At 41.6% G+C, this 14906-nt stretch overlaps 1 protein-coding gene and 1 non-coding gene across 2 annotated transcripts in view; both read right to left on the bottom strand.

Moving 5' to 3' along the window:
- The window catches only part of Ticrr (TOPBP1 interacting checkpoint and replication regulator), a 48902-nt gene that overhangs the window by 24377 nt on the left and 9619 nt on the right, over positions 1–14906 (bottom strand). The window contains 5 exon segments of the mRNA XM_004623293.2: positions 2095–2313; positions 2970–3109; positions 9215–9344; positions 12721–12955; positions 13995–14233. Coding sequence (XP_004623350.1) covers positions 2095–2313; positions 2970–3109; positions 9215–9344; positions 12721–12955; positions 13995–14233 — 963 coding nt within the window.
- On the bottom strand, positions 3363–3546 carry LOC111816295. Its single transcript, XR_002820726.1, has one exon. It is a non-coding gene; the product is annotated as a small nucleolar RNA SNORA23 (small nucleolar RNA).

Raw genomic sequence — 14906 nt, 5'->3', positions numbered from 1 at the left:
CTATGTGTCTCGTTTCTACATGTTTGAACATTCAACATTCTTAAGCTTTTTTGTATCAATGTACATTATCTATAACTGAGATGATTGCATTAACCTAATCATTTAGCTTTGTCAAAATTTACTTCTGTTGGGGCCAGGAAGATGGCTCAGTAGAATAAGCGCTTCCTTGGCAAGTGCAAGGGCCTGAGTTCAATGCCTGGTTCCGAAAAAAAAAAAAAAAAATTTGTAGTCCTGTAAATTTTTGCATTGTTATTAGATTCATAAGAATTCAAAATTGCTTATCTTATGATTGTTTTTTGTCAATAAGTAATTTTTTATGCCTTTATGACTTTATTTTTAAAAATTATTTATTTATTTATAAATTTATTTATTTGGTACAGGGTCTCACGTAGCTCGGCTTGTAGTGATCCACCTGTTTACAGCCTCCCAAGAGCTGGGATTACAGGAGTGCACCACCACTCTCAGTTTCAATTGCCATCTCAGTGCACCCCTGTGGCAGAGCCAGCATGGCAGGCCCAGGGACTTTTTTTTTTTGTATTTGGTACAGGATCTATAGAGCCTCACTACACAGATCACACTCGGAGTGATTCTCCTACTTTCAGCCTCTCAAGCACTGGGATTACAGGCGTATGCCACCACACCCAGTCTCAATCAATGTGTCAGCGCACCCCAGGGGTGGGGCAGGCACAGTACTCCGGAAATAGAACCCTGGGCCCTGCATCTGCCTAAGCAGGCGCTTTAGTCCACGGAGCTATCTGGCCAGCACTCAATGTAGACATCTTGCACTTCCTTGATTAATTCCTCCTGAGCATTTACTTTTTGTTGATATTACCGTGAATGGTACTGTTTTCCAATTTCTTTCTTGGGTTCAGTAACAAACATGTGGACCAATGGAACAGAATAGAGGACACAGAAACAACCCACCACACACGCAGCCACCTGATCATTGAAAAAGGGGCCAAAAACACACTAGAAGAAAGCCAGCCTCTTTAACAAACCATGCTGGGAAAACTGGCTATCTACACGTAAAATATTAAAATCTGTATTTTCTTTCTTTTTTTTTTTTTTAAATGTATTTGCTACAGTGTCTCACTATGCAGCTTGGACTTGTAGTGATCCTCCTGTTTTCAGCCTCTCTAGTGCTGAGATTATAGGTGTGCACCACCATGTCCAGTCTCAGTGTGTCCAGGGGGTGTATAGCATGTGGTGCCCAAGATCAAACCCAGTCCCTGAACTTGCATAAGGAGGCCTTAGTCTGTTAAGCTATCTTGCCGGCCCCCACATGTATGTTTTTTTTTTTTTTTTTGGTGGAACCGGGGATTGAACTCAGGTCCTTGCGCTTGCTAGGGAAGCGCTTATTCCACTGAGCCATCTTCCCCGCACCCCCCCCACATGTAAAAGAGTGAAGCTAGCCCCACTATCTTTCACCATGTACTATTTTTTTTTTAATTTTTATTTATTTATGTGAGTGTGTGTGTGTGTGTGGCCAGCTCAGCCCACCAGGGGGCAGGGCTGGCTGGTATGTGGTGCTGGGGGATTGAACCGCGGTCCCTGTGCTTTGCTAAGCTTGTTCTAAGTAGGTGCTTTAGACCACTGAGCCATCTCACCAGCCCCTCACCATGTACTATTATCTTCCTGAATAAATAAAAGTTATCATACTATCGTGATACACACTCATGTTTACAGAAGCACAATTCATAATGGCTAAATCCTGAAGCAGCCTTCAACAGATGAATGGATAAAGAAAAGCGGCACTCACATAGAATGGAGAACCATTCTGATTTAAAGGATAAATTTGAGTCATTTGTGGGAAAATGAAATGTACTTTAAATCCAAAATAGTGAAATAAATTAGACACACAAGCCTAAATATTGTATTATCTTATATGAGAAACCCACCATACTGTAAGTCAATCAAAGAACAAAATGGAAGGCAATAGGAAATAGGGAGATTGACTTTCACAAAAGGGAAAGGGAAAAAGAGATGTTGAGAGAAGGAAGGGGAGAAGCGGAAGGAGATGGAAGGCAAATGTGTTCCAACAGAGTTTTAAATAAACAAACCAACAAACTGAAATGCTAGAGAATGGAGGAATACCTTTTGGTTTAGAACTTCTTAATGATCTTCCCCTGTCTTCCAGCTTATCTGCTGTTCTTCCACTGACTGTCTTTTGGATCGCTTTCTCCCCAGGCGCATCTGGGCTGCCACCTGGCTGTGACTTCTGAGCCTTTACATTCAGCCTGGCAACATTCAACATCTTTAGGGAGCGACACATGGCATTCATCTTCTGCCTCACTGGAGTGCGAGGGATGCCTCCTGCCAACGGGACAGCAGGAAAGAAATGTCAACTAGCTTCCTCTTCTGCGGAATCAAGTGCTACTTTAATTCAGATGCCATGAAAAAACAATGAAGTCTGCCCCTTCAGAATGGTTGGGATTATGTAGCTCTTGAATCTTTTTCTGTCCAAACCAGAGTAGAAAGTCTTTATAACTGACATTTAGTGAAACTATAAAAGACAATTCAGCAATCTGCATCAAGAACCAGCTTTCATATTATTTAACACAGTAAACTGTCCTAGAAACTTCTAAGGAAAGCACTCAAACGTGCACAATACACACTGTGGTATTATTCATGAGAACAGAAAACAATCTAAATGCTTGACACAAGAATTTGTAAATTTCATTAACCAAAGAGGCAGAATAAAAGGCAAAGGAGCGGATGAACAAATATTTATATGGCAAATGAGATAGTAGTTAAATTTCTATTACTAAAAGTAAAGGTAGTTTAGTAGGAAGGACTGTGGATGATTATTTTTATCATCATGGGCTGTGATTATCTTCAAATCTAAAAATATAAGAATTTGCCCTTGTTTATTTAGTTACATATTAATCTCATTTCAGGGAATGTCAATCTTTTAAAATGTAGTCTCCAAAGTCGGCAGGCCTTAAGAAACAGCCATCCTACGTGCTTACGTCTCTTTCTGGTATCTTCTTGGTTAGCTACCGTAGATTCTTCCCGAGATTTTCTCTGGTAGAGCTCGGATAGGCAACATGTTAACTCACTTTCAGTTTTGGAAGACTGTTCCTTATCAGCTGAGGCAGCCTGTAATAACCTGCAAAGTCAAGATGTCTATAATAAAACAAAATTCTAATTTTCCAAAATGTTTTGAAAATGAACAAAACAGGAAAAAAATTCTATTGTCCTCTTAAAAACTAATCAATGGCTATTCCCACAGGGTGCCTTCAAAACAGTTTTTCTCAGGAAGAAAAAAAATGCCCTCTACTCATTTTTGTCTTATTTTTAATAACACAATTAGTGACTTTAGGTATCTTACAACAAACTCTCCCAGCTAATCTCTTCCTGGAATTTGTGTGGGAATTTGGAGGCTGGCCAGTGGTCGATATGTCCAAAAGGACACCACCAGACCAGTACTATGATTCCAAGTTATTCTCTGGCTACATGATGCTTATGTGAATAGCAAGATCTGAATGCAAAACACAGACAGACACTGCTACCAGACACAGACAGAAACTATGCACACATTACAGCAGCCATTCCTTCTCTCACTTTTGATTTGACTAAACTCAAGGGTCAAAGGTGCCTTGCTCACAAAACTGTTTATCTAACATTGACCTTTATTAATAGGATTCTTCAAGAACTATGGTACTCATGTAATTATGACAGCCATTTCACACCTGGGCTTCCACAGTTTTTAAAACTCAAGTTTTCATACCTTAAAGTATAAAACAGGAGCCAGGGAGATGGCTCAGTAGGATAAGCTCTTCCCCAGCAAGCGCAGTGGCCTGAGTTCAATCCCTGATTCCACCAAAAAAAAAAAAAACAAATAGTACAAAATGATGTCGTCCACTAAACCGAGTACTGTAATCACTGCTGAATTAATTCCTTTGATTAAAAACAACTAATGTGGGATTGATGAGAAAAGGAGGAAGATGAATAGGTGAGATGTTAGGTTACTGAATGGTTATCTACGTGAGCTAAAGATCAGTCACCAGGGAAATTATAAAAAGGTACAACATTCAAAAATGTATTATTTGCATTTCAATATTTCTTATTACATAAGATCATCGGATTCAAAGTGGGAGAAAGTTACAGTGCTGTTGGCTGACTAGCGATCACAAATCAGAACATATGCAGGGACACCAGCTCCATGCGTGTGGCTGGTCTGCAATGACTCCATTCTCAGGGTACAGTGGGTCCTCTAACAGAGACAGCATTTGCTGGTTTTTCATTCTGCTGTTACTTTTCAAAACACAATCCCTTCAACTAGAAAAAGCACAGATAACAGTAATATCAATAGAGAAATACATACCTCTCCCTCAAATTAAATACTTAACAGTTTCTCATAGCTGCTTCAGATCCTTTTTCAAAGAAGCTAGGTGTATGTAATAGGCACAGCTAATGCCTTACTTCACGCTTCCCCTCTTTCCCCATGGGAATTCCTAGATTTATGTGTATCTTAGACATAGTTACATAACAAAACTAGCACAAACTGCTACTTTATGTTGTAAATTCTACATAAATATACCTTTTGCAATTGCTTGTGGTCAACATATTTTTCTTTCTTTAAACTTATGTATTTGGTACAGGGTCTCACTACACATGTCCTGTTTTTCAGCCTCCCCAGTGCTGGGATTACAGGCATGCACCACCACACCTGGACTCCGTCACTGGCTCAGCATGCCTGGGGACAGGGCTGGTGCAGCATTTGGTGCCAGGGATTGAACCCAAGTCCCTGCACTTGCCTAAGTAGGCGCTTAGTCCCCTGAGCTATCTTGCTGGCCCTTTTCAACATATTTTTAGTTTTGCATGTATAAATAGCTCTAGTTTATCAATTTTACTAATCTATATATAATAGTCTACTATACGATTCTATCATCATCCATGTCCCTTTTTTTTTTTTCCATGTTCCTTTCGATGGCTAATTGGTTCTCAACGATGTTTTTCACTATTAGTGACTGGTGATAAACAGGCTTTTGTGCATCTAAGAATGCTTTAATATAAAAGTCTAGAAGTAAATTTTTGGTTAGCACAAGTTTTGTTTTGTTTTGTTTTTTAATTTTATTTATTTATGTGTGTGTGTGTGTGTGTGGCCAGCTCAGCCCACCAGGGGGCGGGGCTGGCTGGCATGTGGTGCTGGGGAATTGAACCACGGTCTCTGTGCTTTAGCTTAGCTTGTTCTAGGTAGGTGCTTTAGACCACTGAGCCATCTCGCCAGCCCTGGTTAGCACAAGTTTATGGTTTCTGCTTACTAAGAATTTCTACACTGTCCTTGAAAGTGATTAGAAGTATTTATACTTCCACCACCCAACCTTCATATTTTCTTGGGTGGTTCTATCATATTTATTAATTTTTTTTTTTTTTTTATTTGAGAGCGAGAGAGACAGAGACAGAGAGAGACAGAGAGAGAGTGAGTGTGTGTGGTGTGTGTGTGTGGCCAGCTCAGCCCACCAGGGGGCAGGGCTGGCTGGCATGTGGTGCTGGGGGATCGAACCGCGGTCCCTGATGCTTTGCTAAGCTTGTTCTAAGTAGGTGCTTTAGACCACTGAGCCATCTCTCCAGCCCATATTTATTAATTTCTGACAATCTTTTTTTTTTCTGGAACCGGGGACTGAACTCAGGCCTTTGCACTTGCCAATTTTCTGATAATTTAATAGGTACAAAGTAGGACTTTTTAAGGGCTGCCCAGATAGCTCAGTGAATTAAAGTGCCTGCTTAGGTAGACACAGGCACCGGGGTTCAATCGCCAGTGTGCTGTGCCAATCCCACCCCCAGGGCATGCTGAGACAGTGATTGAGATTGGACATGGTGGTGCGCGCCTGTAATCCCACTGCTTGGAAGGCCAAAAACAGGAGGATCACTACGAGTCCGATCTGTGTAGTGAGATCCTGTACTAAATACATTTTTAAAAAAAGGACTTTTAAAATGTCTGTCTGCCAGAGTGGAGTGCCTTCAAATGACTGCTGTCAGGTTTCCTCTTGTGTAATTTGTTTGCTGGCATTCCTGGTATAATTTTTAATTGTATTGCTTCTCTTATGGATTTTGAGGACTTCTGCACTCATTTGGACATTAAACCTCTATTGCATAGATAGTTTGCAACTACCAACTTCTATAACTTGTCTTTATACTTTAATACTCAAATTTTAAAATTTATTATATAGTAAAATCTATCAATCCTTTCTTTTGGTTTGAATTTTAGTTTAAAAGAAATCCATCCTTGCTGGACATGGTGGTGCATGCCTATAATCCCAGTACTTGGGAGGCTGAGGCTGGAGGATCACTGTGTGTTTGAGGCCAGCCTGAGATACACAGTGAGGCCCTGTCTCAAAAAAAAAAGAAATCCTTAATCTCAGGGTTTTTTTATTTTCTTCAGCAATAGTAAAGTTCTGCTTTTTCTAATTTATTCTTTATTAGGAACTTATTATACATTCTGTGAGGTAGAAAACTAATTTCTATCTTTTTCTTATGGGTAGCCAATTGTCATATCACCATTTAGTGAACTGGACCTATTCTTTGTTTGTAATGCTATTGTTGTCACTCTTTAAGTTCCTATACACAGACAGCTCACATTCTGGACTCTATATTTGTTCACTGATCTTCTGGTGCACCAATGGCGTACTGCCTTATCTACACAGAGCCCTGCAGCAAATATGCCTATCTCATAGAGGGAACCTCCTTGTCTGTCTTCAACATTCATTCATTCATTCATTCATTCATTCATTTATTTATTTATTTATTTATTTATTTATTTATGGTACTGGGAATCGAACTCAGGAGCTTGTGCTTCCCATGCAGGTACTGTGCGGTTGAGCTGTATCTCTGCCCCTCATCCTTTATTCTTATTTCTAGATACTTTAGTTTTGGTGGTGCTGGGAATGGGAATCAGACCTGGTCTGGTATATGCCACAAGGGCTCTACCTCCAAGGCACACCCCCAACCCTCTTAATTTGTTGATATAAATTATACCCGTCTTTATAATTAAAGTGTTTGCTATAGACATACTATTAACTTCATACATTGATTTCTACATATAGCAATACTACTGATTTCTCTTATCCCTTTAATCATTTACCATCATTCAGATTCTCTATGAAGATAACCATACTGTTTTTAAATATATTACTATTTATAACTCATGAAAATATGTAAGAGATAATTTTTAAAAATAATATGGCTCAGTTTGTACACTGAAAAAAAAAAAAAACACAAAACACTATAAAGGATCTTAAAAGAAATGTGAGAGTGTATCATGTTCATGGGTCACAAGAGTCAACACTGGTTAAGAGGACAGTCCTTCCCAAATCTAGCTGATTCAATACACTCAAGGTCAAACTAATTCTATATTTCATATAAAAATATGAGAGATCCAGGGCAGAGGATATAGCTCAGTGGTCCAAGCACCTGACTAGCAAGCGCCAGGTCCTTAGTCTTGGTACCAAATAAATAAATAAATGATCTAAAATACCCAAAACACTTTATCCAAACAATTTGAAATTTGAAAGGCAAAAGAAAAAAATAATAAAGTACTTACTCTACCTCATGTAAAGGACTTACTATAAAGTTACAGTACATGCTATTGCTCAAAATGCAATATTCACAACAATGTGGTATTAACACAGTTTCTAACTGGCATGAATATTCCAGTGATGCCAACCTTTTAGAGACTGAGTGCCAAACTGCAATGCAAAACATTATTTCTCACCAAGTGCCAACACTGCAACTGACCTTCAATACTGAGGCTTTAGCTTAGAATCAACAACTATTACCGGTGCGCAGTTGCTGGGGTGGCTTGGCTCGTGCGCTAACAGAGGGCTCTGCCTGCCCACGGTGGCCCGCACACATGGATTCATCCCCACTGCTCTATTATCTCTAGAAATAGGCCCACACAACAGCAATCAACTGATTTTGACAGAGGTGCCAAGCAATTCAATGTGAAAGTGATTGTCTTTAACCAACGGGCAAGTATGCTGGCGCACGCCTGTACCATTACATGAGTACTCTGGGAGCTGAGGCAGAACTGCAAGGTCAAGCCCAGGCTGGACAACTTAGTCAGACCCTTTCTCACACCTAAAAAATAAACAAGGGCTGGGGATGTAGCTCAGTGCAAATATCTTGGGTTTAATTCTCAATACTTCCCAAAAAGGGGGGAAAATGTAATAACTAGCTACTTCAGTGGAAAAAAATATTCTTAACCTTGCCCCTCAGTAGAGTTTTGTTTGCCTATTTTGGTTTGGTTTTTTGAGACACGGTATCACTATGTAATTCAGGCTGGCCTTTAACTCATGGCAACCCTCCTGCTTCAGGCGCTGGAGAGCTGGGACTATGCCATCACACTCAGCAATAACAAGTTTGAATTTCTTTTCTTCCACTTTTTGAAGACAAAGCCTTGCTACATAGTGAGTTCAGGTTAGCCTTGAACTCACTATGTAGCTCAAGCTGGCCTTGATCTTGTGATGATCCTCCTGCCTCAGCCTCTGGACTGTTAGGATTACAGGTGTGCGCCAGCATGCACAGCATTATCTTCTTCATTTTTAATACTGTCTTTTTTTTCTAATGGTTCAATCTTACTACAATGTATTTTGTTTAGCTTTTCAAAGAGCTGTCTTCAGTTTCTTTCTTTTTTTTTTTTTTAAACAAGTCTTTTTTTTTTATTTATTTTTATTTATTTATTTTTTTATTTATTTGAGAGAGAGAGAGAGAGAGAGAGAGAGAGAGAGAGAGAGAGAGTGTGGTGTGTGTGTGTGTGGCCAGCTCAGCCCACCAGGGGGTGGGGCTGGCTGGCATGTGGTGCTGGGGGACTGAACCGCGGTCCCTGATGCTTTGTCAAGCCTGTTCTAAGTAGGTGCCTTAGACCACTGAGCCATCTCTCCAGCCCTGTCTTCAGTTTCTATGTTTTACTTCTGTTTGGATCATTTTATGCTTTCCTTCATTTGGGGAAGGGATATAGTTCAACTCTCTTCTTTACTTCCTATGTTAGGTTCTTAGTAACTGATTTTTAACTTTTGTTCTTTATAAAATTCAGCTGTACTACACAGACTCGCTACTTCCTATTTCATTGATGTTTCATTCTGAATGGTTTCTGACTTCCATAATACACAGGAGTGTTTTATTTATATTTGACAAGTTTTAGCCCACATGCAGAAAACCGAGAGTTGATTCCAAAAATTAACATCCAGAGAAAGAAAAAAAGTTTATTTACCAAAATGACTCCATCAGATCTGAACTAACACCACTGACGTTAGAGAAAGGAAACCACTTCTCCAGGACAGCTGGGCTCCAGGGAGTGGTGCGGCCGAGCTCCTGCTGAGCCCACTCTGGAACAGGGGGAGCTGCGTGAACACAGGGCAGGGGCAGTACAGGACAGGTTAGCACCAAGCAGAGCTCCAGGGACCTGCTCCTTCTCTGCTTTTTTTTTTGTACTGATTGAACTCAGGACCTTGTGCTTGCCAGGCAGGTGCTTAAGCAACTGAGCTGTCTCCCCAGCCCTCCCTGCTCCTTCTCTGGATCAACTGCCTCCCTTGAGACTTAAAAATTGGCGTAACAACATTTATTTATCCCACCATCTATGACTAAAGGCTGACACTGTGAAAAATGCACAAGCACAAGGTAAAGCGTTTGTTTGTTTTTTTTTAAATGTATACAGTACAGAGTCTCACTATGTAGCTCAGATTCGTAGTGATCCTCCTGTATTCAGCATCCCCTGTGCTGGGATTACAGGCATGTACCACCATGTCGGGGCTCAACAGTACACATTTTCTGTAATAGAGCTAACGCACAATCAGTAAACAAAGTAATGTCATCTGAACAGAGTATTACCTTGTGTGATTATTCCTAAGGGCTAACACTTACTAATGCCTACTAGCAGCAGCTGGAGGAGACTAACAGCTAAATTTTAAAAAGCCAGAGGAACAAACTACCATACCCTTCCTGCCACACTCTTCTTGCTTGTCTGGCCACTTGCTCTTTCTAGAATGTGCTTACTATGTAGTTCTCAATCTTTGTCATGGCATGTCCATAAACTACAACAATCTCAACTCCTTCTCTGCTCCTCCCATCACATTATCTTTTTAAAGAACAAAGTATATATATTACAGAGTTGACTTATTATGAATTTAATGTGTCCTTTTAATGGAATTAGACTACTCATTGGGATTGCTATTAGTTTTTGTTACCACCAAAGATTTTGAGAAATCTGTCCCAACCAGTTTTCTCAAAGCTATTATTTTTAGAATAAGGATTTGTAGAATTTTTTTTAAGAAACCTCACATCCCATTATAGCATGAATTCCTGTAATTGCACTTGCTACGTCACATTAACACATTCAGGCAATGGCAGTAAGGTCTGTGGGAATAAGCACAGAAGAAATGAATACCCCAGTTAGTACACCGCTCCCTCAATCCTTCAGCCCCTGTAACCCACGGATCTACCTCTTCTCTCGGTTGTGCTGTGCTCACTTCCCCGTGCACCTCCACTGTAACTCCTCCCTTTCTGTTCCCACTTGGGAACCCACTGCCTATGCTAGCTGCACTGTCCTCACTTTGCAAAACCCCAATTCTGGCTACTCCAGTTACAGCATGCTCTGTAACTGTCCCCAGCACGTGACAGTGCTGAATGAAGACAAACTCGCTCATAAGGGACCTCATTTTACATTTGTGACCACAGAGGCAACCTCGCCCACTTCCTGTCTCCACTCCCACGCATATCTGACTCCTCTCCCCTCAAGCACCAACACTCCATTAAACTTTCACTGTCAGTCCGTGACTGCTTCCTAGCTCACTCACTGGCAGAGCTAAGAACGCTACAAACCCATATCACATCCACTTGCCTTCCAGAAGCCCCCCAAAGTATTACCTTCCCACTTGTACCTTCTCCAAGATGTCTTACCAACAATCCTCTCCCTAAACAGTTTTTGCCTGAGTACCTCAGCCTGCAAGCACACTACTATTGCTAAAACCTTGACTGCACTTCGCCCTGGCCACTGTCCATGGCGTTAATCTCCGTCACAGCAAAATAGCTCCCAAACACTGTCCGCGCTGGCTGGTTTTTTTTGCCTATCTCACATTCTCTCTTGAAGCTGCTCAGTAGTCACTTCTCCACCTTCCTAGTTTCACAAGAACCCGCATCAAGGTCATCAGCGACCTCCAAATCATTCAGTCAAATGTCAGCTCCCAGCACTCATCCTCCTTGACCCACCACGAAAGCGAAAAGCCCAACCCAGCATGCCCTCTACTCATCTGGCTTCCAGATCATCATACGCAGGGCTTTCCTCTACCTCATGTCTGTCCCCTTTGTGTCTCCTCATCCCTAGACTGCTTCATCATGGAATTCCAGGGTTCAGACCTTGGACTTGTTCTATCTACACTTAGCTTTTTGGTTATATTAACCAATTTCTTGAGTCCAAATATCAGCTGACTTATCTCCAGCCCAGACAAACCCACACATGAGTGGGTCTGAGTCCCACACATGCCTATCTGATTCCTAGTGCAGACTATATTCAGATGCCCAGCTCAGACTTAGGTCCTAAACAAATCCCAAACCCTCACCAGCCCAGTTACCTGGCTCTCCATGCCTTCCGTCAGGAAAGGTAACTGCTTAGGCCCAAACTCTGTAGTCATTTTCAGTATCCCCATATTTCATACCACCCAAGTGATCCAAGAACAGATTCTGTTGGCTCTTCCTTCAAAATACAGACAAAAACTCCAACTACTTCTGTTATCTGCATCATTCCCTCCACCTCCTGCCTAGATTAGTAGGTATCTGACTGTCCCTTGCTATCCTCCCTGCCTCTCCTGACCCATTCTCAGCACAACGCTCAGAGCAAAGCTAGTAAGATGTAAGTCAGAGATTATGTTTCCCTGGAAGCTCCAAACAAAGGCTTCCTCTCTTGCTCCCAGTAAAAGCCCAAGTCTTTTCATTGTTCTGTACCCTATACAACGTGGTCTTCTGCTGGCTCTCTGCCCTTGCTTTCTACCACTCTACTCTTGGATCCTCCCACCGCAGCCACAGGCTTCCTTCATGTTGGCCAACACCAGACACACTTTGGCACCTGCTGCTGCTGGTGTGGGTAACTCCTCCCATCATGCCCTTCAGTTCATATAGTACAGGTCCTCTCTGACCATCCTAACAACCCCATTTCTTCCTGCCTGCTGTTTCGTTATAACATTTGTCCTTCAACTAAATGACAGGATTTTCCTTAGTTAGCTTATTGCCTTGTCTGCCCTGGTTAGATGGTGAGCTCCAAGAGAACAGAGGCCTTTGTCCATTTTGCTCTCTGATGTATTCTCAGTACTTAGAAGAATGCCTGACAGGCGGCTGGCACTAGGGAAATCCGTTCAGTAAATGAGTGAATGGAAGAAATATCAAGTTGATTATATTTAAGTTTACCTAGAACTAAGGTGTCATATTAGTAATAATAGAGCGAATTTCAAAATATACACATTCACTATAGTTTCCCATACAGTCTTCATTAACTATATTAAAAGCCAGGACTCACCTAATGGCTTTGATTTCAAGCTGGTTTCACAGACCTTTCAGTCTCCTCAGAAGGGCTTCATGATTTCTAAAATAATGCTTTAAACTGCCTGAAATACTGAGCTTGCTTTTTTAATCTTATGCACTGGGGTTCTGACTGCATAGTATAAAAATTTTGATATTGAAAAAGATTGCAAACCACTCCAGACTCTTAGTCCTGGCTCAGAAGCTTACCAGAAGTAGCAGCATTTTCAAATACACGATGCATCTGACTCAGTACATCATCTGCAACATCTGAGAAAAGGGTTGCTGCATCCTGGGGGCCTCTGGCTGCAACCGTTTGGAGAAAATGTCCTTGGAATTCAGCCTCCTTGGCATGGAACATAGTAAGAACCATAGCACTGGCAGAGAGCGGGGAAAGGATTCCAGTGACAGGGGACCACCCTTCATCCAGGTCCACACTGGCAACCTACAAAGAAGTTCTGATTAGCTGGAAATATTGTCAAATATCTGCTTAAAGAACACAGCTTAGTAAAAGAATAACTACTACTAGAGGTAGGAATTTACTAATCATATAAATGTAAAGTTACAAATTTACAATTTAAGGGATCTAACACTGCCAGGAATATTTACTAACCACTGATGTACTCTGAATTCTCACAGCTACTCTGAGGTAAAAAGATTGTCCTCATTTGGTAAAGGATTGAAGAGGCTGAGGAAGAAGTAACCTATGCAAGAGCACCTGTTGTTTAGGGAGATGCTAGACACAGCTGACTTCAAGGACCATATACTTACACACAGGGCAACACTACCACTTCAGGGTTTCTCCAGAACACCCTGTGGGCAGCCGGGCTGACACCTAATGCAGACTGTCTGACTCCCCCACCAGTGCTCTCCTTACCAGAGCTCTTGGCTCTTAGAACAGCACCAGCACTCCATCGTTCTCTGGGCTGTTCCACAGCAGGGCCCAGAATACAGGTGCTGCCTGAGATTATAGAGGCAATGTAACGAAAGAGAAGACCTGTTTATAAATAACCATCACTTTAAAATCAAAATCTGTTTACACGCATGATTCTTTTGTTCTTTTCAGAAGACATTTCTATGTTCTTCACTATTGTGATGCTAATATACCTAATTTCATAGTCTAGCAGTTTTTTTCTTAAATGCTCATAAAAAAGTAATCAATATATTAGCGGAATATTTGAAAATTAAAAAGAAAAAAAAAATCACCCATCACTTCATACTTTAATCATTTGGTTGATCACATTTTCTCCTGTATAAATCCAAGAACTTAACTTGGATTGGGTTCAAGGTAGGTGCAATTTGATAAATGGTTTCTTCATTAATGACACCCTTATCATGATGCCGCAATGGAGACAGCATTCGTTCCCCAAAGCACCAGCCACTCCCCAGGGCTGCTATGTGTGGCACTCCTTGCAATTTTATAAGCATACTCAAGTTACCAGAGTGTTGAGACAAGAATCACACAGCATGTGGAGGACACCTACCAGATGCAGCTCCTCTGCCATCAGACTGCTTGCCAGCTGCTGAAATAACAGCCCTTGAGTCAACCTGTTCTCCTCTGGGCTTCGTAGCATCCAACTGTCGGTGCCCAAAGTGCCACTTTTCGGGAGAGACCACTGAGCCACTGAGCCTTTTAGGAAAATTCTGACTGGGTTCTGAAAACGCCTTTGATGCATGGCCAGGGGCTCTAGGGTGACTGTCCATGTTTCGTGAATCTCTTTGCCTGTAAGAAAAAAGAATATTACAAATTCTAAGATAAGAAAAATTATTACTAAAAAAGAGACGTCATAGGAGCCGGGGAGACAGCTCAGGAGAATATAGCGCTTGCCTGGCAAGCACAAGGTCCTGAGTTCAACCCCCGGTTCTGCCAGAAAAAAAAAAAAGAGACGTAATAATATGCAGTCAAGCAATGTTTTTTCTATGCTGGGAATCCAGAGGCTTACGCACTGCAGGCAAATGCTCTAGGCACCACTTCGCAAACCGTAAACTCATCACATCCAGTGCACCATGTCTTGGGAGGAGGCTAAGGTCTAGATACTGAATGATTAACTTTTTCTTCTTCTTTTTCTTTTTGTCTTTTTTGAGACATAGTCTCGCTATGTAGTTCTGGCTGGCCTTGAGCTCACTTTGTAGCCCAGGCTGGTGTTGAACTTGCAACGATCCTCCTGCTTCAGCCTCCTGAGTGCTGAGATTACAGGAATATGCCACCATGCCCGACTGAAAGATGAACTTGTTAAACAGAACTAATCAAAAACTTAGGCTGGTGAGATGGCTCAGTGGTCTAAAGCACCTACTTAGAACAAGCTTAGCAAAGCATAGGGACCGCGGTTCAATCCCCCAGCACCACATGCCAGCCAGCCCTGCCCCCTGGTGGGCTGAGCTGGCCACACACACAC

This window comes from Octodon degus, unplaced genomic scaffold, assembly GCF_000260255.1.
Source record: "Octodon degus isolate 3935 unplaced genomic scaffold, OctDeg1.0 scaffold00002, whole genome shotgun sequence".
Lineage (NCBI taxonomy): Eukaryota > Metazoa > Chordata > Mammalia > Rodentia > Octodontidae > Octodon > Octodon degus.
This window is presented reverse-complemented; position numbering and strand designations above follow the sequence as displayed.